This window comes from Mchenga conophoros, linkage group LG4, assembly GCF_057382185.1.
Source record: "Mchenga conophoros isolate Kocher_MC1m ecotype Shallow Benthic linkage group LG4, M_conophoros_male_GT1.1, whole genome shotgun sequence".
Taxonomy (NCBI): domain Eukaryota; kingdom Metazoa; phylum Chordata; class Actinopteri; order Cichliformes; family Cichlidae; genus Mchenga; species Mchenga conophoros.
The window spans coordinates 5790980-5812282 of NC_140529.1; the positions used below are offsets into that span (position 1 = coordinate 5790980).

Genomic DNA, 21303 nt, shown 5'->3' on the forward strand with positions numbered 1-21303 from the left:
CATTACCAGGCCTCTGGAGACCTGTTGAGGAGGTAATTTAGCCATTTAAATCAGCTGTGATGGATCAAGGATCAGCAGGACACCTGCACATGCCCTAACCCGACAGGTTTTCTCAACATTTCTTGAAACTATAGTAACTCTTGAACAGTTTGTGCAATCTAAAAAAAAAATCCTGATAGTTCCTGTAAGCAGCGACTCCATAGCGAGTGCTATGGAGCTATACAGAAAAATGACATTTTTTCTTGTTTGGTCTTTTGCTTGTGTATTTGAAAATTATTTTTTATTTTTGTTGTGTTTTTAGCGTTTTATTGCATGTTTTTTTTATATTCCATATATAATTTGTCATCCATCTGCAAGCATACACTGTCCGGCCCTCTTCCAACACATGAAAAACCAGGAATTTAAGGCTTGTACAGGCAGAGCACGGTGAGTTTTACAGTTCATAGTTCAAATTGGCTATTCTAGATCTTTTATTCATGTACATTCTCGACCTTTTTCAGTAAAAACTGTAAAAGTTTTAATTTCATTTGTGTTTTGCTGTTGTTAGTCCCTGATGACAGTAAAGCAAAAGCAACTACCACATGTTGGAAGAAGTAGTCCTGAAAAACGGCTGATTTTATGACACTTTTACAGCGAAAACAGCTAAACAGGCAGCCTGCTCAACATCACACCTCTGCTGGTGAACACTCTCATGGTCTCAGACCAACGAGAAATGACCCCAATCTGATACGTGGTCACAGTCTCCCTTCCTGCTCTAGTTACGACTCTAACAAAAAGTGTTGCCGCAAAACACAGAACAGCAGTTTACATTAAACCCAAGTTTTTCATTTAATTTAGCAACAGAATGAAATATGATGATACGCTACGTTCCAAAAGGATTCCGATCATTTCCTCCTCAAGTCCTTTGGTGCTTTATTTCATCAAATAAATCAGACGAACGCTTCTCCAAGTGTACAACACTTTTATTGATCAACGATCAACTTAGGCTTACATGATTACAAGTATACAAGAAATCACTTAAAGTGTGACCAGTGAAGATGCTTCCTCTCTTCCCTTCCTCTGCCTCCCTCACGAGGCTGCAGCCAAACTATTAAACACCCGTGAAACTCTGATTTAGTCTCTGAATCTCACCGACTATCGCAAGAATATTTCAACCCTTCTGCTGTACTGTCAACCCAATATGGGTCCTTACACATCATTTAGGAAAGCACAGGCGCCTTTTCGTCGGGGAGTTAATGTTAACTGCAGTCAACTGTTTGTGTTACTCTGTGGTCAGAGAGGAGGGAGGGACACACAGAGGAGAGGAAAAGGCATCATTACAGCTGTTCCTTATTTTTCATCCACACATATGGCACTCATTGAAACACTCATGTATAGACAATAACAGGCACGTGCATGCACGCAGGTCGTCCTTCTCGCTCCGCCCTGCAGGCCGGGGTGAGTCGTCCTCTCTGTTATCTTACACGACTTTACAACCGTCGAGTTGCTCTCAATACATCTCAATACATCTCCATCATGGCACAAATGTAAAACTCTAAATCTATAGATCTTTCTCTTAAAAGTCTTTGCTGCGTTAAAAAGTGTTTTTCGAAAGGCTGGTTTCACAACACTGGACTGGGCGACCACCAACGTGACGCTTCAGCTGAAAGGGAGACGCTTTTATCTTGGACTGCTTAGAAATTGATTTATGAAGCTACTCAGGCGGACTCTGAGATCAGTTATCTGATGGAGTGTGAACGGAGTGTAAGCAGCAGAATGGTGTGCACTACCCGGCTGAGTTTTTACCTCGAGGTGCATCGTTGAGAAATCAGTGAAGCTAGTTTGAGGAGAAAAGTCGACATTTAAAAAAGGAAAAATGTGCAGGCTGGACTAACAAAAGTGCTGCTGTGGCCCTGAAACACCAACATGTGGCTCAGGTGTCAGCCCAACATCTGGTTGATGTGATTTATCAGCTCTGATTCTGTACATAATACTATATCATTCATAAATATATTTTTATTGCACACACTGCTATAAACATTTCACTGTTTAACAGAAATAAACTGATATTTAATTAAGTATCAATTTACCTTTTTTCTTTTTTAAACTCTTGAGAATGTTAGTTGGCACTTTGGACAAACAGCTGCTGGACGTGGACACGTGGAGTGCTCCCGGTTTGCTAACCAGGCAGAGGGTTTGTCAAAATGATTAAAATGAAACATTCGGAGTCGTGACGCCGTGGATGAAGGCCTTTGCCCAGAAGAACGCCTTTTGCTCACTTATACAAGCTTAAATCATCGATGACGTAATAAACATACGGTATCTGCATGGGGTCCACCCAGGGTAGTGAAGCCAGCCTTTAAACAGTATGTGTTGGGTATCATGGGTGAAGTTCGTCTGCAGGAAGCCGGCAGCACCGTCGACTGTGTGAAAAAAGCACAGCCGCAGTCCTCTCCACACCTCGGGTTAATGTGCAGCGTCCAGTCAGTCCAGTGTGGTGCAACCGTAAGGCAGCTTTGTCTCGCTGTGCCCTGTAATGCACAGGTGGATGAGGCCACTAAGGAGTGTGTAAATCACAATCAAAGAAATGCGTGCTGAGGCGGGAACTGCGCGGAAACGTTAACGGGAGGTGAAGTGAGCTGGATGCCTGTGGAGCCAACGGACCGTTTAGCAAGTCCACACCTGAGGGAGACGGGAAAAGACACAGTAAGACAGGAGACGCGCACAGGGATACATCGGCTTTCAGAATGAAAAAAGAAATATTTCTAATAATCTAGTTTTGAAAACGCACAAGATGCTGGTATAAGCAGAAAAAGGTGATGCAGCGGGTGGGTTGAGCTCAGATTTAAGGGTGGGGGCGATCTGTCGTACCTTGACGGTGCTGTCGACAGCTCCGGAGAAGAGGCGCCCTCTGGAAACGGCGAGCGCTGTTACACTGCCCTGGTGTCTCAGCAGAGTCTGGGTGCAGATCATGTTGTCCATGCTCCACACCTACAACACACAAACGCAGCGCTGCTGTCATGTCTGGCCCTGCACAGCGTGACTCGTAGGATGAGATGATGGGATGGTGTCGTCAGGAATTCCCGGGACAGCGCTGAGTGAGGTGCAACCTGACAGCGTCAGACGGACCAAAGCAGAACGTCCCACAGATGCTCTGTTGGATTTAGGTCAGGTGAGTGTGGGGGCCAGTGGTGTCAAGAACACCCGCCCACTACTAAACCGACCACAGACGATTAAAAATAAATAAAAAGTCTACAACCATCTGTGATCTCATCTGATCCTGTTAATCAATGATCTGCACACATCCTACAAAGATAAGTGTGCTCGTTATATGAAACAAAACTTTCAGCTGCTCAGAGCACTGAAACTAGTTCCACTACGATAAACCACAGTGCTCGTGTCACGTCCCTTTAACCACCTAATAAAAATCAAGTTAGAAACTACTGACAACAGTGTGAACTATCCCACCACCACCATGTCCGTCACAGCCCGTCACCCTTTACAACATCCTGTTTCCACACCAGGCAATCTCGTTTCCTTTCATGTCAACTCACTCAGGCTCCGCCCATCCTGATCACAGCCTTGTATATATTTATTACATCGTTATTAACATCTTTGGGACGAAAATGTGTTTTTCTGAGCGGCAGCTGTTGTATCATGTAGGGGGCGTCGCTGACAGGGACGCTCATCAGCTGAGCACAGGGTTAAGATGGTTGCGTCCACTTTCATTTTTTGACTTAAGCTAAACAAACGGATACGAGAGTGGGAGGAAAATATGTGACAAGATGTCAAACTACTGTAATTCTGTAATGACACCATGCACTAAAATGTATTTGAGTGGAATGCATCCAGCTTGACACACACACACACACACAGGACTCACCCTGAGGGAGCGGTCATAGGAAGCGCTGAACACTTTGGTCTGGTCGGGGGTGGAGATGACGGCCAGAGCGTAAACTGTCCCCACGTGACCCGTCAAGGTCCGCACCTGCTCTTTAGACTCAATATCCCACACCTGGAGAGGACACACAAACATCACCATTACCACCATCCTTCCTCCTGCATCATCATCACAAACACACACAGAAAACAGCTTTGTAGCAATTTCCCCAGCTGGACTGCTTCAGGTCATGTCAGACAGACTTGCTAAGGCTTTGTGGTTGTAATCTGAACATCCACAGAAAAACCTTTGCAACTATGAGATCAGTGCGTCCAACGGGATCAGTGACACGGGCTTAGCCACTGCCAAGAACGACAGAGGAAATGAAACTGTGCCTTACGTGGATGAGGTTTTCATAGGTGCCGCAGACGATGTGGTGGTTGGTGACAGCAATGGAGTAGACGCTGCCCCCACTGGTCTGCAGGACATGAACACACTCCAGAGAGCGGATGTCCCAAATCTGACACGCACAGACAGAAAGCAGTTTAGTGGAGAAAAAAGGAGCGCGAGGGAACGTCCTTGACCCGAGGGGAACGAGCACAGCGCGCAGACACGCACGCTCGGTTATCAGCAGTGGAAAAAGTGAGTTACTCAGCAGCTGGAAGCCATCAATTCTCATCCCCACTGAATCACACGGTTTAACTGGCCAATTACAACACAGCACTGAAAACATTTAGGAAGCTGTAACCACAGCATTTCATAGATGAATCTGATCATTCATAAGTTATGAAAAACATGAAATTTGTTGTGTAGTCAATGAGTCACAGTGTACAGCACAACAGGGCTGACAGGAGAGCAGAGGAACATGCAGGAGGTCTTCTCAATCCTCTATTTAAACTTAGAGCACAGTTAACTAAGCATTAACAGAACACTGCTGTATAATCTCTTTACAAACATCTGGCTAACAGGAAACAGGATCACCGATTCAAATGTGTCTGGCTACCTGCTGAATATTGCACTCATTCTCCCGTCATCTCTGATTTGATCTCCACTCCTCCCCCTTGTGGAAACATGCTGCCTTTATGCCATTAGAGGCCAATTGCCCCCCCTGCCTGTTATAGATTTAGATGTTTTCAAAAGCTCTCAAATAAAATGAAGAGAAATACAGTGAAAACATGAGGACAGGTGACGAGAACTGTAGAAAACAAGTCTGAAATGTCACTTCAAGCCCAGCCTTTCCCACCACGTCGACTCACTTTAACTAATTATTGTGAAACGTAAAACATGAATCTGCCTCAATGCTCCAGAGTCACAGTAAACATTTACCCATTACAGACTCATAAATATCTTCAATGTTGTGCTTCTAGGACTTATTAAATACAACGTGAGCATAAAGAGCTGAGCCAGGACTGAGTTTGTCGAACCGATTCCCCTGCAGTTAATAAGGAGAGTGTGTTTACATTGTGATGCCACACAAAGGGTCTTTTTTTCATACTGTCCCACAAAAATAATACCATCGAATGATTCCAATTAAACAAACTATATCCAGGGATCAAACAGACCTTTGGGGACTTTGCATCCAGTCTGTGTCAAATGTATGAAGCTGCTAAAATATTTAAAAGCTTAACCGTCACCGAATGCTGCCAACATGTGTCAGAACAGTTTCTGCGGGAAACCGTCTCTAAATGGCTCCTCCAGTTAAAGCGATGGCTAGAGACCAGCTGCTCGCTCACAGGCGTCACATAACAGAGCGCCGTCATTCTTCCACAGACTGTCCTTCGTTCCTACAACCAGTCCCTCTCGCTTTGCTCTCTGTTCTCCCTTCGATGTCCCTGAGGTAGTCATTAGTGGCCAACTGCAGCAAGACAGTGAGCATACACAAACACACAGCATGAAACGAGCCCAGACACACACACACACAGGCATTCCAAGTACTTTGAACAGTGAGGAAGTGAATGAAGCCGACGCACAAACCTTTGTCAGTGCTGAGAACATAACTGAGGGGATACACTCATGGATGCAGCTGTAACTGCACACGGGGGCTCAGTACTCCCACCAACACCCAGAGATGACAGAACACAAAGCTGGAGACCCTGACCTAGCCCAACACACTAGCAGCAGTGCCTGCATTAAAACCGAAATGTATGTTTGGCTGTTCGTCCAGCTCTGCGTGTCCATCTTCCTCCGGATGTTTTTTTATTTTTACACATTGGCTCCAAAATGATCGACCACCAGCTTCCAAACCCTACTCAAATATTTTTTGTTGTTGTTTGTTCTTTTTCTTTGCAGCCAGTAAAAGAAAGAAAATGTTTAATACAGCCAGTGGCCGAGGTCGTCTTTAGTTCCTGGGCACCTGTGTGTTTTGCCCTTTGTTGTCGTTTCCCAGCTGATTTTGTTCCTTTTGGGTTTATTTTTCTTTTCTTCCCGTCTTGCTTTGTGCATTTCAGTTTGTTTTGTTTTTTGCAAATAAGCAAAGGACAGAGAGCTGACAATATTATCATTCCTGTAGTTTATGTTCGTAAGGTTCTGTCCATCTAAAACGTGAATAAAAGAAACAAAAACAAACACTGGACTTCTCCGAGCAGTCAGAAATGAATCAGGCACAACGTTCAACATCAAAAACTATTTTCTCTGTTCAGGAGTTCAAGTAAATAACTGGAATTTGGCGTCTTAGTCAAAACAAAGTAAAGCATGTTAAGACTGTGTAATTGTTTGTGAATTAATGGGTAACAACAATAATTATATTTTAGCATTAAAAACATCATTTTGATTAAAGAATAATTTTGCTGGTGGAATAAAAAATGATTTTGTTTATTACCATTGCTGTTTTGGGCAGCTGTGAAATAAACCTCACATTGTGTGGAGGTTGAATAAACGTGTTCGTACGCATCAAATTTAAACAAAACTTAGAGATGTTTAACATAACAGCACAAAGGAATCCAGATCCAGGAATCCTTCTGGCTCCAAGGACTCGCGTAAAGTGGAAATATGCAGTCTCATGATGCTTTTTTATTTTGTTTGAATCATTTATAGCTGCTGAGTTATGATTGGACATAAGTAGGTAAACATTGCTCTTTCTTACCTTGATGGTCTGATACGAGCCGCTGTACAGGTGGTTCTGGGAGGCCACCAGCGCTCGAACCCAGTGATTGAGTCCTGTCAGCTCCTTCTTCAGCTTCAGCTCAGTGCCCACGATGTCCCAAACCTACACACACGACAAGAAAATCCACTGAACTAACAGAGGAGGAAAAAAGTACTGGATCCAAAGAGAACAGTCAATAAAATTACAAAAATACCAGATGGTGAAAAAATATTAAACGTTTGGTAAAACATTTGTTTACTAGAGTAAAACATGGACATTTTAAATACTGGACTCATTTTCAGCTTCACCTTCATCAACATACCACAAAAAGCTAGTTTGTCACACTCACACACGCAAACAGCTGAGCTGAGGCAGATAAAAGGACTTGAAACACAGCAGCAAGTCCATCTCTGAATGGCTCAAAACAAATATCAAACCCCCCAAAATGAAGGTTTTAGAGTTAAAATCACATCAGACTGAACTGCTTCATGACCTTAAACAGGCGTTCATGCTGGAAATCCCCCCAATGTGGCTGAACTGAAACACTCTGCACAGAAGAGAGGCTCAAAATTCCTCCGCAGTCATATGAAGACAAATATCAGAAACGCATGATTGTCACAACCAGTTCTGACATTTAGAAGAGAAAGACTTTTTCACATTGTCCCAGGAAGTTTATATAACTGTGTTTAATTTAATAAATGAAATCTTCTTTTAAAAGCAGCATTTTTTATTTACGCTGGTCAACTTTTTCTAACGCTAAAAGTCATCTGATGACCTGAAACATGTTTAAAAACAAAAAAACAAGAAATCAGAAATTTAAACAGCAGAGGTGGAAACATTCAAGTGTGATCTGTCACTGAACTGATGTTGAGAAAGGCTGAGTGAAGGGGGTTGGAGCGGGGGGAGGGAAAGCCTCAAGTAGGGAAAGTCCCTTTTGTGGGAGCACTGACATCACCGACATACAGCACCAATGCATCCTCTTCTTCTCTGTCACTAAAGGCTACAGTCCAAGTTTATTCATTTTTCACATTTTCATATTCTTTGCAGATGTCAGCTGTGCAGGATTTGGGCAAATCCGTCTACTTCTACAGATTTGAAAAACATAAAATACCCCAACATACACAGTGTGAAATATGCTGCACATAACAGTACCTTGATGGCCTTGAGGGAGCCGCTGAACAACATGTTGTGGGAGGAGACCAGTGTGCATACGGGGTTGTCATGGGCACGGATAGTATTGACTTTCTGGAGCGTCTGAATGTCCCACACCTACGCAAGATGCACAGTTGGAGGGGAAATGCATGATGCAAATAAATGAGCTTCTCGACGTATGAAAACATTCCATCGTGAAATTTTATAAGCTTGGTCCTAAAAGAGGGAGGACGCAGAGACTTACAATGATGGTGCAATCTGCAGAGCCACTGTATAGCCTGTTACTATGGGGAGGAAAAAAAATACAACTGAGTCATCCTGAGATTCCTGCAGCTGATAGAGATCCAGTGATTACAACATGTGTGCATGTGTGAATTATGTTACCCTTGGATACACAGAGCCAGCACGATGCCATCATGACCCTCCAGGGTTTTCTGACATTTGTAGGTGGTGCAGGTGTCCCACACCTTAGAGGAAGAGAAGCCGTCACTTAGTATTTCTGTGCATAACAACAACTCTACAATTCCTACTTTCTACAAAACAGGGTTATATGTGGAAGTTGTCTGAATCTCTTTGGAAACAGGAGTGAGGAGGCAAAAATAGCACGTATACAAAAACGGGGAAATGAGTGTAGCCATTACCTTAATCGTCTTATCAGAAGAGCCAGAGAAGAGCAGGTCTCCAGTGGAGTAGACACAGAGACACCAGACGGGACCCTGGTGGCCCACAAATGTCCCCTTACACTTGAAGATCTGCTGGGGGTCGTATGCTACACACAGGCAGAAAGACGGCATAGAGTGGATTTGCATTTTTCACTGGAGAAACACAGTGCGAGGAAAATAACTGAAACAAGAGGTTAAGAACTGAAAGGTGGATAAAGAAAAGGGAAATGGAAAAGCGTGAGCGGGGGGAGGAGGGCAATCCTGAGAGCTGGCAGAGCTACAATTTGAATTTCAGGTTAAACCTTTCACAGATTTTCACCCAATGCTGAGAGAGGAGAAGAGTAAAGGCTAACAGACACTTACAGCCCAGGATTCCCATGTTGAGCCTGGCGTTGATGTGGGACAACTCATCCTGGAGGGACAAAGTAAGTATTTGTGTAATATTTCAGCACCTCGGCTTCTTAGTCACATAAACTCCAGTTCACACACACACACACACACACACACACACACACACACACTTACGTTAAGCATGGAGGCATCTCTACGAAACTCCATCAGGTCTTCGCTGAGCTTGCTCTGGTTCTCATCCAGCACATCTGAAACACACGCAGACACACAAGGTCTTTAAGACGATGAGAAAAACTTTAAAAAGCACAACTAAATGTTTACTATGATTATTCATTACAGATTGGTGCTGCGGCTGCAGTGATGCGGACGCTGCACCGGTCTGTGGTGGTCAAGAGAGAGCTGAGTGTAAAAGCGAAGCTCTCAGTTTACCGGTCGATCTACGTCCCTGCCCTCACCTATGGCCACGAGCTGTGGGTAGTGACTGAAAGAATGAGATCGCGGATACAAACAGCAGAAATGAGCTTCCTTCGAAGGGTGGCTGGCCTCTCCCTTAGAGATAGGGCGAGAAGTTCGGCCATCCGGGAGGGGCTCAGAGTAGAGCCGCTGCTCCTCCACATTGAAAGGAGCCAGCTGAGGTGGTTCGGGCATCTGACAAGGATGCCCCCTGCGTGAGGTGTTCCACCGGGAGGAGGCCCCGGGGCAGACCCAAGACAAGCTGGAGAGATATCTCTCGGCTGGCCTGGGAACGCCTTGGTGTTCCCCGGATAAGCTGGAGGAGGTGGCTGGGGAGAGGGAGGTCTGGGGTTCTCTGTTTAGGCTGCTGCCCCCGCGACCCGGCCCCGGATAAAGCGGAAGAAGATGGATGGATGGATATTAATTACCCAGGTTATGTGTCTCTTTTTATTTTAAGTCTGTGCTGCATTTTGCAAATCATGAAGTGCTACTTTCTTACATAGTTTCTCCATTACAGAGCATAGCATAAGGCAGCATTTGAGAGGGTTTCCTACTAGCTCCTGAAGGAGCAGTTACCTGTAGCAGCACGCCGACTGATTTAGTAGTTTTTAAATCTGTAGCCTTCAACCCTACCCACACAGAGTTAAGAGACAACACGCATAAGGAGATGCACGTGATGCAGATTCTTAAAAGGCTCCAATTTTAACTCACACATGGATAACACTCCATCATATCCAAGATCATCTCCATTCCCCATACCCCCCTTTCCTTTCCGGCCCAAAAACAAACCCGATAAACCTGCACTTCTTCTGTCAGCAAGTAACTACAGCCGTTAATGGTTTGCTGTTATACATTGCAAGTGGTGGATGTTTATATTTATACAAACATGTTGGGGACACAGACCCATGATGGTGCAATGAGTCGCCACTGGCAGCCATTCAAAAGAAAGTAAACATCATAGGGAGACGAGCTAAGACGGCTTCAGACGGAGGATGAACTAAGATGCTGCACATAGGGCTGGGCCATATTATACCGTTCACTGTAATACTGGTACAATGTTAGGCAACAATAAGAAAATGAAACATCGCGATAGAATTTGGGTAAAACGCGCATGCGCAGTGCCGAAAAAGCACGGCGGTAACAGAGAATGAGAAGGAGGAAAGCAGATTGTTGAGTGAAATGGATGAACCAGAATTAGTTTAACATCCAGGCATCCATGAAAACAGAATTCATTACATTTAACGGTGTAAGAAGTTAGCAGGAAGCTAGCGGAAGTTAGCTCACTAGTTACCTAAGCATGATATTGCATGTTCTGACTGAGAAAATTCTGAAAAAAATCAAACGTACAGCTCTGCTGTCACTTCCAACATAAATGAAGACAGGAAACTAAACAGCAGTGACGTTTGCAGGGTTACTGAAGTTGGGCTACCTGGTATCCGGTCGCTAAGTCTGACGTCACTAGCCGTGTCTGGGTCTAAACTCCGCTGCAGGTCCATATATCAAACGATCACTGTGGCATTACTGAGAGTTGAAAAACTGTCTAAAGTCTTTCATCTTTAATAAAATGATCAGCGTTCTGCTCTACCAGGCGTAACAATTGAGTTTAACATCCAGGCACCCATGAAAACGGAATTTATGACATTTAACGGAGTTAGAAGTTAGCAGGAAGTTAGCTCGCTAGCTTCTATCTAAATACAATATAGCATGTCCTGACTGCGGGGTTTTGGAAACAAATTAAAACGTACAGCTCTGTTATCACTTCCAACATAAATGAAGACAGAAAACTAAACAGCAGTGACGTTTGTAGGGTTACTGAAGTTGGGCTAGCTGCTATATAATGATGTGCTACGTGACCGCTAGCGACACAGCTATGTTAGCATAATATAAACAAGCTAACTTTTTTTCCACTCGATAAAAGTTAACGTGAGTGTTCTCGGTGGTCAGGAACAAATGTAATCGCATGGCAGGATGCTGTAAAAGGACCAAACTTCAGCCAGGAGAACAACTGAGATAATCCATCCACAATACGAGGTTAGTCATTCATATACTGCTGCATGGGCTGGGCTGTAGTTACATCCTAAGGTTTTAAAAACTGACCTTAAATAAATGATTAGCGGTAATAAAAGCCGAGGGAGGTCAACAGTGATCACTGACTGTTTTAGGAGCTTTTTGAGATTAAATAGAAGAAAATACAAAACATTAAACATGTTAACAACACAAAAGCCATATTAAATGCAGACTACTTTAGACCCGGAAGTAGGATTCGTCACGTCATCACTTAATGACCGGATATAATGATGTGCTACAGGTCGCTAGCGACACAGCTGTGTTAGCATAAACACAGTGAAGCTGGAGGACGAACACTAACACTTTTCCACTTATAAAAGTTAACGTGAAGGTTCCTGATGGTTAGAGACAAATGCAATCGCATGGCAGGATGCTGTAAACGGACCAAACTTCAGTCAGGAGAACAACTGAGATAATCCATCCACAATACGAGGTTAGTCATTAATATACTGCAACAACATGGGAATAGAGCCGCTGTGATAGAATACAGCATTAATGACTCGATGGTACAGAAGTGGAGGAAGCAAGAAGAATGAGTTGAATAAAGTTTGATTTATCTGACTGCTTTGTTTCGCTTAATGTGTCTTATAATCCCGTGCACCTTATGGTCCGAGAAATACATATTTGACTTTTTTATTTGGCACACTGCAGTTTAATGTTGCAAAGCTCCTCTTTTTTAACTTCAGTGGATATTATACATGGTTATGCTCAGGATATGTCAGCCCATTTCTACTGGAAATGCCTTTTGGTTAAACGTTCAGCAAGGAATTTGCATTTGCACTGTTAAATTTTTATAAAGCTTTAATGCACATATAAAAACAGCTGCTTGTTTAAGTGAAAATAAATGGATGGGTTTTTTGTGCTAGTAATGTTGTGGAGTTGTATTTTGTCTCGCATCAATTATATCGTCAGTTATATCGTTATCGCAAATTTTCAAATATATATCGTGATAAATATTTTTGCACACATGTATGGTATAAGACGAATACAAATTATTTTGAACAAAGCTCCTCTAAGAAGAGCTCAAGAATAAAAGGAGAACTAAAAATAATCCTAACAGGTCCATGCGACTTTGGAAACTGGCCTGACCAAAATAAAACTATTTACCAACAACTACAGTTCCACTTAAAGCCTTATTAAGTAACTTAACTAAGTCGGAACTTCCCTTCAGTCTGTGAAACATCCAGAGGAAGTATGAGCCAATATCTTCTTACTGAATCTAATTTGATGGCTCCTAGAGTCGATAACAACAAAACGCACATTTTGGTATTCAGTACATGTTGTGCTGATAATATACTGAATACTCAAATAAGCTGAAGTGTGAAGACATGTCTGATCTTTCCATGATATTAGTCTGAGAGTCTGTACTTGTCTTTCACATGCACTGCTTTGCTGAATACTTGGGCAAAGTGAACTATTTAAAACACATTCTTTATATAAGCTGTATACCTGAGGTACCACAGCACCTGTTTCTTGACAGCTATACAGCATCACTGAGCCACATACAAGCAGCCCACCTGCTCACTGAAGCTCAACTACATCTTCTTCCAAGCATATAAATATGCAAATGATGTTGCTGAATGTTAGAAAAAGAGAACTGATTCTTAGTTCTGCTTTTCTGTCATCTCACCAAATTTGAGCTCCAGGTTTTTCTCTAGCTGATCCAACTTCTCAGATAATTTCCCCAACATGGAGCGTAGGAAAGCGATGTCTTGGTCCTTCTGAGCCAGAGTGAGCTGCATCTCATGGAATCTAAGCAGTCAAAAGTCAGACGTCACATTAGGACCGATGGGGAGGTTAACAGAAACGGTTCAGCACAACAAAAGTCTGTTTATCTGAGCTCACCTGTCGTCAGTCTGCTGCAGAAACTCCTTGAGGCCCTCAAATTTACAGACCTCCAGGTGTGTTTCATATGTGTCCTGGTTGCCTATGAATGTGCAGCTGTTGGCAAGGAGACAAGATGCAGATTACTGACAAGTAAAACAGAGCAAATATGAATACAGTAAAGTAACAGTGCCAATGGAAAAAGCAAGAAATAATTTCATAGAATGAACAAAATATGCTGGAGAAAGGTGAAAATAAGACATCAAAGCGCTGTTTTAGGATTACCCATATTTGGAGTGTGGACATTTGATGTGTTCGCATTCTTTGAGGTGAGCCTCCAGGTTCATGGTGAGCAACGGCGGGCAGGAGGGGTTGTTTGGGCATCGCACGGGCCTGTAGTCACAGCTGGCCTCATGTTCTCTGCAAACAGATGTTGGGACGATGAAAGCAGAAAATGTTTTTTAACAGGATACAAACAGACCATACAGCTCTTTGTTTCACTTTAGATTTCAGGAATGTTTCCTTACTTGCGTGTAGATAGTTTGATTGTGAACGGGCAGCCCAGCGGGTCCACCTCGTAGGCTCCAGGTTTCCCGGCCACTGAGGTGTTGGAGGCCGTGGCGCCGGCCGCGCTGCTGCCTACAGCCCTGCAGCCGTATTTACAGTGGATGAAGAGCTCTCCAATCTGCTCGGCTACTGCAATGTTGTTCACCACAACCGTTAACTTAGCTGCATCCACAGGGCACTTATCTGCAAGGAGCACAAATATTAATTAGGTAGGGTTAAAATCGAGTAAACTTCAAAATTGTACTGCAATAAATGTCTGTTACACATTTTTTAGGGTTACCTGAAGTCAAGGCACATCGTCTGCAGAAAGTGTGCTGCAGAAAGAGGAAGTTAGAGTTAGTTTAGTTTTACTTTGCTTTAAAACATCTGGATATTTGGTGAGCCCTGACAGTCACACATGCATCTAACAAAGAGTGGCAGCTTTTCTGATTTACTGCAACACTAGCAGAAATTGTTGGCCACCAGGGATTTACAGCCACTTCTACTAGTGCATTTAGAATAACCTAGAATATTGTGGAAATGCGTTTGTTTTTTTAGTACGTCATTAAAAAGGGCAAACAGGTCTATTTTCATTCCAATTCACATTAGTCAGAAATCCAGTAACTGGATGTGCCCTGTATGACCCCCTTTCTCAAGCAGTCCTTTGTCATCACTATTTTATTTATTTGACAGCTGGATATCAACAGCATGTCAGTTTTAGCACTTTTTCAGAGTCACAATCAAACCTTTAGGAAACCGAGCACAACTGTGATGAAATTTGTTGGAGGTTTTTACAAGCAGTTGGACAAACTATGGAAAAAAAGAGGAACAACTTTCAAAGCACAGGCAGACGGACAGAAAGAAAAAGATTACAAGTTAAAAGAAGACTCACCCCACACGTGGTGATGACGGGGTCCTTGAAGACGTTGCAACACAGCTGGCAGCAAAGTTTGACTGAAGGCTGCTCAGCAAAGACCTGCGGCTCCTGCTCACAAACATAAACTTGTGTTAATTCACTCAACTCCAAAACTGTGCTCTGTGTGTCTGTGTAGATCTCTGAATGTACTGCAAGGCATCTGTTTATATTTGCTTCCATATATGTAGAGTAAATATAAGTGCCGGCTGCCATACCGTGTCCTCCTCCTCTTCGTGCAGAGAGAAAGTGGAGCGCAAGGACATGTTGGACTCGGAATGGAGAGATCGGACTGAGATGGCCGAATCTGACCTCCGAGGAGTACCGATGGGAGGCTGAGGAAGGGAAAAGAAGCAGCGAGGAAGAAGAGTTCATAAACAAATCCCACACTAACGGTATCACAGCAAATCCTCATGCGTGCAAATATGAAAAAGATGCAGAGCATGAAAACATTTCATGTTTTAGTCCAATAAATGATCACTTTGACTACGTTATCATGAACTGGATGTTGAGTTGATGTGTGCTTACCATTCCATCGTCGTCATCACGGGGGGAGTAGGTCAGAGTGCTCGAGGAGGAAGGAGTCCGTCTGTGCTGCTTGTAAGTGCTGGAGCCTTCTGCTGAAAAAAGAAGGGGAATACTCAGAGGAAAGAACACTACAGTAAAACAAAACTTCAGTGACATCAAGCAAACACGCAGTGGTGTGTTAATTATGTGTCACCTTTAGCTCCAGCAGCTGAGAAAGTTGGAGCAAACGAGGCCTCCATCCTGCTCTGCAGTGAAGAAAGATGCACAGACGGAATAGCTCAGAGTCAAAGTTTCCGTTTATTTTAAAATAAAACAAAAGCTGTGATGGGAATACATTGCAGATCACGAGTACAATGAGCAATAGTGTACAATGAATACTAATCCTGCTACATGATTCAAATTTCTGCAAGTGTCTCTCACCCCGTTGCCAGAGTCTGCTGAGGGGCTGGAGGGGCTGCTGGGGATGGTTGCTGTGCTAGCTATCGCTGCTCCTCCGGAGTATCGGTTGTAACGAGGAGTCTTACCACTGCTCATAACCCAAAGCACACACTCAGAATATGTGAGGAAAGACTATCAGGTAGCTGGACTGCTAGGCCTAGGAAGAGGTAAAAGGACAAGGAGGGTATTAGCGTGACACATACTGTAAAAACGATATCAGTTGGTATGGTTATTTCCCTCCGACCAGAACTACAGAAGTCCGAGTAAAAAGAGCTTAAGCACGTAATGCTTGCTTTAAGTTAGAGTTATGTTTTAACACAGAACAAAAATTAAAAATAAAAGCCACATGCCCACAGTTGGCTCGAGGGATGTCAGCAACTGCCAGAAGCTGCAGCACAGCTTTAATCTACACGAGAGGCAACGCAGTGAAAAAGAAACGACACAGTGGAGTTACTGTTGTTAAGGCGACGTTTGACCTACTTTACTGGCCTCAAGCACAACAACACAATCAAACATAATTATTTCAATTCACAGAAAAGATGACGTTTATGAAGAAGTTTTATGTTTTAGTCTGTTGAATCCGACTATCCAGAAAACCCAGAGCACAAATCCAGCAATAACAGGAAGTTCAAAGTTCAGTCATTCGTTAATTAATTTGTTAAATTAAAAACAAAAAAAGTTCTGTTTCCTCTCTGCTAGTACTGTGTAGTTTGTCTCATTCACAAATATACACACAAAAAACTCCTCAGGTACCCCCAGACTGAAATCTGAGGCCCAGCTGATCTGAGAGGATAGAAAGTAATGTGATTTTTTTTAATGTCATTACAGGATTTCCTGTCTTTCTGTGAACAAACCGTGGCCTCGTGCTGCTTTACAAGAAAGCTTTTCAGTTTTGGGACGGTTCAGAACTGAAGTAACAACATGGACTACTGAGAATGAGAAATATTATTATTTAGTTACTGAACTGACAACAAATTAAGAAATTCAGACTGTTTTGATTTGTCTAATGCCTAAACAGAACATGTTCTGAGTCAGTGCATTAAATGTTTGTAGTTTTTGGACTGTTGGTCAGGCAAAAGAAGACATCTGAAGACTGATTTTCAGACCATTAAAAAAAGTAGATGTCAGCTTGAAGTGGACTTATGCTCATTCCCCCCCCCCCGTTTGACACACCTTTCTGCTGACTGTGCTTTGTGGCTGAGATGACCATATTAGGAAATTTGCTCCAATGACATAATACAGAGCCAAGAGCAGAAAAAACTGAAGCTGGAGCTTTAGTTTCCCAAGGATTTCTTGCATATATCCCATCTTTATTTCATAGGAGCATCCAATTTTGTAATTATTTATATCTTCTTCTTTTGGCCACAGCCAGCTCACCCTATCCATTGCAACCTCCTCTGTAAATGGACTGATTCTTATATAGCACTTTTCTACTCTCCCGGAGTGCTCAAAGTGCTCATGCCTCATTCACCTAATCACACCCACTCATACAAGCACTTCCAAACACAAGTGCAACTAATAAATATTCACACACATTCACACTCCGATGAACGCATCGGAGGGCAATCTTGCCCAAGGATATTTGGCATGCAGAGTGGGGAAGCCAGGAATCGAACCACCAACCTACCAAGCTGATCTGCTCTACCGCCTGAGCCACAGCCAACCCTGTCACATCAACCCTCTCCATGTCCTTCTCGTGACATCCATGAACCTGCTCTGAACTCCTTGTTATGCTTCCAACTGGCAGTTCAATCTTGATGATCATTTCCCCAATATATCCACTATCCCTCCTCTTCACATGTCCAAACCATAAGATAAGATAAGATAAGATAAGATAACCTTTATTAGTCCCACACGTGGGAAATTTGTTTTGTCATCTCAGTAAGGCAAGGCTAACTTAATCTCCAAATTGCTAACCTAAGCTGCCACTCTGATACACTCATTTCTAATCCTGTCCATCCTGCTCACTCTCAATAAAAATCCTAACATCTTCATTTCTGCCACCTTCAGCCCAGACTGTCTTTTATCTTTTATCAAACCAGCCTTCACAGCAGTTGCTCTACCATGTTGTAAACCTTCCCTTCCACTCTTGCTATCATTGTGCGAATGCCGTGAGGCGCTGTGAGACCCGGTGGTCAAGGTTCAATCCTACCTGTGGATGTTGCCGCACGTCTTCAACGCTTGCACACACTCCACTTTCTTGACACTGTTCACTGTACCCTTTCAAATAATGCAGTTTTCAGCAAAGACTTCAGCTTCTGCACAGTGTTTGCAGATAGTTCTCCTTCTTCTGCTGTTTTCAGATTCTACTACACGGCATTCACACAGCATTTTCGAAGGAAATGCAACTTTTTCTATTTGCTGTCTGTCTTACATATTAAGACAGAAAAAAATAAGGTAAAACATAATAGGTCGTGTTTATTGACAAAGTGAAATAATTCTAAGTCTTTTAACTGGGAGAGTAAAGCTGCATCAGCCAGCAGCAGATCAGCAGAGGAAGTTCAAAATTCTACAAATTGTAGATTCATCTCGGATGTTTGCCTCGCAAGAGTGCTCATTCACACACAAACACACATATACACTGTGTATATGTACATATTGATAGAAAGTACACATGCAGATAGTTAGCAAACAATAGCATATCTCTAATCCTTCTACCTTGTTAAAAGTAGTGCTCCTCCAAAGATATACACCGAGTCCAACTTATTCGTGTGCTAAACTTGTGAAACTGTGCTCAACATCTGCAAACCGTCAAACCAAGGGGAGGAGTGAGGGAGACATAGAGAGGGAGCAAAACAAGCACAATGGGGAGAGGGGGGGGCGAGACAGCCAAAAAAACCAGTGACCCGGACAACTAGCTAATGATGCAAACGGAAAGGTATGCGGTCCGTGGGCTGCACAGTCTGCCAGTGAACCTATTCCGGAGCTGTACTCGCTGTCATAAGCCCGGAGATTCCCGTAAAAAAAGGGGGGCGGAGCACGAACACACACACACACACACACACACACACACACACACAACGGAACAAAGTTAAAGACAGCTAGCTGGCTAAATGCTTAAACGCGGAATATATAAGCGAATAGGCGTAAAGCGCGAGTTTCCTACTATAAAAGAAAGCGGTCTACGACCGTGTCTGCCTGCAGTCATGTTGTCAACAACCATGTAAACTGCGACAATTGCTAACCTTAAGTATCTTCTTTGCTAGCTTAACTTAGCTTATGTTACATTTTCATTAGCAATCACTGCGACTAACAGTCTGTGGCAGGAAAAACTAAAAACAGCGGTCGAATAATCCGCTTTATTTTGTATTCAGCAAGAACATGATTACAAAAAAGTCGTTTTGGCTTAGTTTTGCACACTTACCATTATATCTGTTTAACAACAGCGCAGCTACAATTTTCTAGACGAATTCTGAAATCTTCCTCTTTGCCTCACATACACACAGCTCAAGATACCGCAGTGTGTTCTGGGACATGTAGTCGAACTCGTAACGCGTTCTCTTCATCAGTATATTTTTCTCCGCTGTTAGACTATACCACCCACAATGCACCTCGCGGACCTGCCATTGGACTTGATGCTGTCAGTAAAATTCCGCAAACCAACTGGGAAGTGCGTTATTCCCAAGTAAATCCACAGTCTGACGAGTTCAGCCTCCGTATTGGTTCCTGACCGACACGGACACGGAGCGGCCACCATCACGTTATACGTGCAGGGCACGTGGATGGTGGTCTGATGCGGAGAGGTGTTGAAGTGTAAAATAATGTTACAAATGCTGTGATTTCTCGGGAAATGGCGACATTTGGAACACATGAGCTTATTTCCATCATATTGCGCCACTCTCATAGACAACTTATTCCCAAATGACACGGAAATACTACTACTACTGATAAATTATATCAGCCAGCATCTTCGAGTGTTTACAGTTTATGATAGAAAGAATCAGATTAATAAACTGGACTGAAAGAAAAAAACACATACACACGTTTAATGACACAGAACTGGACAATATTAGACAATAATATGAATAACACCGGGCGTTATAAAAAGGAACCTTATGGCATCAGAATATAGTTTCTCCCAGTAACTATGACAATGTTTTGTATTTCATATATTGTGTAGAAATTATGTGTAACTAGAAGTATATTTATTCTTGTAATTCAGGTTTATATAAATAAGGAAGGGCAGCATGGTGGCATTGTGGTGTGCAATGTTGCCTCACATCAAGAACATTCAATTCCACCATCAGGCTGGAGTTTTTCTGTGTTTGCCTGGGTTCTCTCTGGGTACTCTGGCTTCCTCCCACAGTCCAGTTAAATAGAGTTAGTGGGGATAGGTTAACTGGAAACTGAAAATTGCCCATAGGTGTGAATGTGTGTGCGAATGGCTGTGTCTATGTGTTAGCATGCCTCTCGCCCTGAGAAAGCTGGGATAGGTTCCAGCTCCCTGAGTTCTGCGACCCTGAAAAGGATGAGCGGAAGAGAATGGATGGATAAATAATAATTGATAATTTATGGAGAAGAGGTTTAAATAAGTTTGCACTTTCTGCCACTCTGTTTCAGATATGTAAACGAAATAAGCAAATGTCAAGATACTGTGAAGATACAGAAATTCTTTTATTGCTGCCATATAATCTGCATCATTATAATTGCATTAATAACATTCTTTACAGCATTATTCCATCTAATAATATCCATCCATTCACTTCCGCTTATCCTTTTCAGGGTCGCGGGGGGCGCTGGAGCCAATCCCAGCTGTCATAGGGCGAGAGGCGGGGTACACCCTGGACAGGTCGCCAGTCTGTCGCAGGGTCAACACACAGGGACAGACAACCACTCGCACTCACATTCACACCTAGTGGCAATTTGGATTATCCAATTAACCTATCCCCACAAACTGCATGTCTTTGGATGGTGGGAGGAAGCCGGAGTACCCGGAGGGAACCCACGCAAACACGGGGAGAACATGCAAACTCCACACAGAAAGACCCCGGCCTGATGGAGGAATTGAACTCAGGACCTTCTTGCTGTGCAGCAACAGTGCTAACCACCGTGCCACCGTGCTGCCCCATCTAATAATAATTCTCACAGTATTGATACTGCATTACAGCTGTTTATTGAAGATGTCCATTTGAGGATCCTTCCATTATGTTAACTTTTATTACAGGTACGGTTAGAAGTATTTTATACACATTGCATATCTGTGCTTATTTTGAGTTGATGTTCGGGTCATTAAGGGTCTTAAGCTTCACTGGCGTGACTGTCCAGGTGATCCATGCTGAGGGAAACTAGAACATAGAAGGATAACTGCAATGCATGCTTACAATACATATAATACATATAATCTAGAAATGTGTCGGGCCTGAGGCCTTAACTCATTTGGTGTCTTAATATATTTTATTCTACTTGGTAACAGATGACCAGAGTCAAT

General features: G+C 43.1%; 1 protein-coding gene across 3 annotated transcripts; it reads right to left on the bottom strand.

The window, feature by feature from the left end:
• Positions 1-941: 941 nt before the first annotated feature.
• traf7 (TNF receptor-associated factor 7) lies at positions 942-19393 on the bottom strand. 3 transcript variants are annotated; one of them, XM_085270074.1, is made up of 22 exons: positions 19240-19393; positions 15858-16032; positions 15631-15682; positions 15438-15526; positions 15128-15244; positions 14889-14981; positions 14298-14331; positions 13978-14200; positions 13736-13870; positions 13472-13567; positions 13257-13378; positions 9281-9354; positions 9119-9167; positions 8735-8862; positions 8478-8560; positions 8338-8377; positions 8094-8210; positions 6942-7064; positions 4260-4379; positions 3863-3994; positions 2851-2970; positions 942-2661 (listed from the first exon to the last, which is right to left on the bottom strand). In XM_085270074.1, the coding sequence occupies exons 2-22, from the start codon at positions 15969-15971 to the stop codon at positions 2647-2649; spliced, it is 2076 nt and encodes a 691-aa protein (XP_085126200.1). In that variant the 5' UTR covers positions 15972-16032; positions 19240-19393; the 3' UTR covers positions 942-2646. The 3 variants fall into 3 exon arrangements, with proteins under 3 accessions (XP_085126200.1, XP_085126198.1, XP_085126199.1); XM_085270072.1 differs by having other exon boundaries at positions 15438-15529; XM_085270073.1 differs by lacking the exon at positions 19240-19393 and adding an exon at positions 18534-18637 and having other exon boundaries at positions 15438-15529.
• Positions 19394-21303: the final 1910 nt, after the last annotated feature.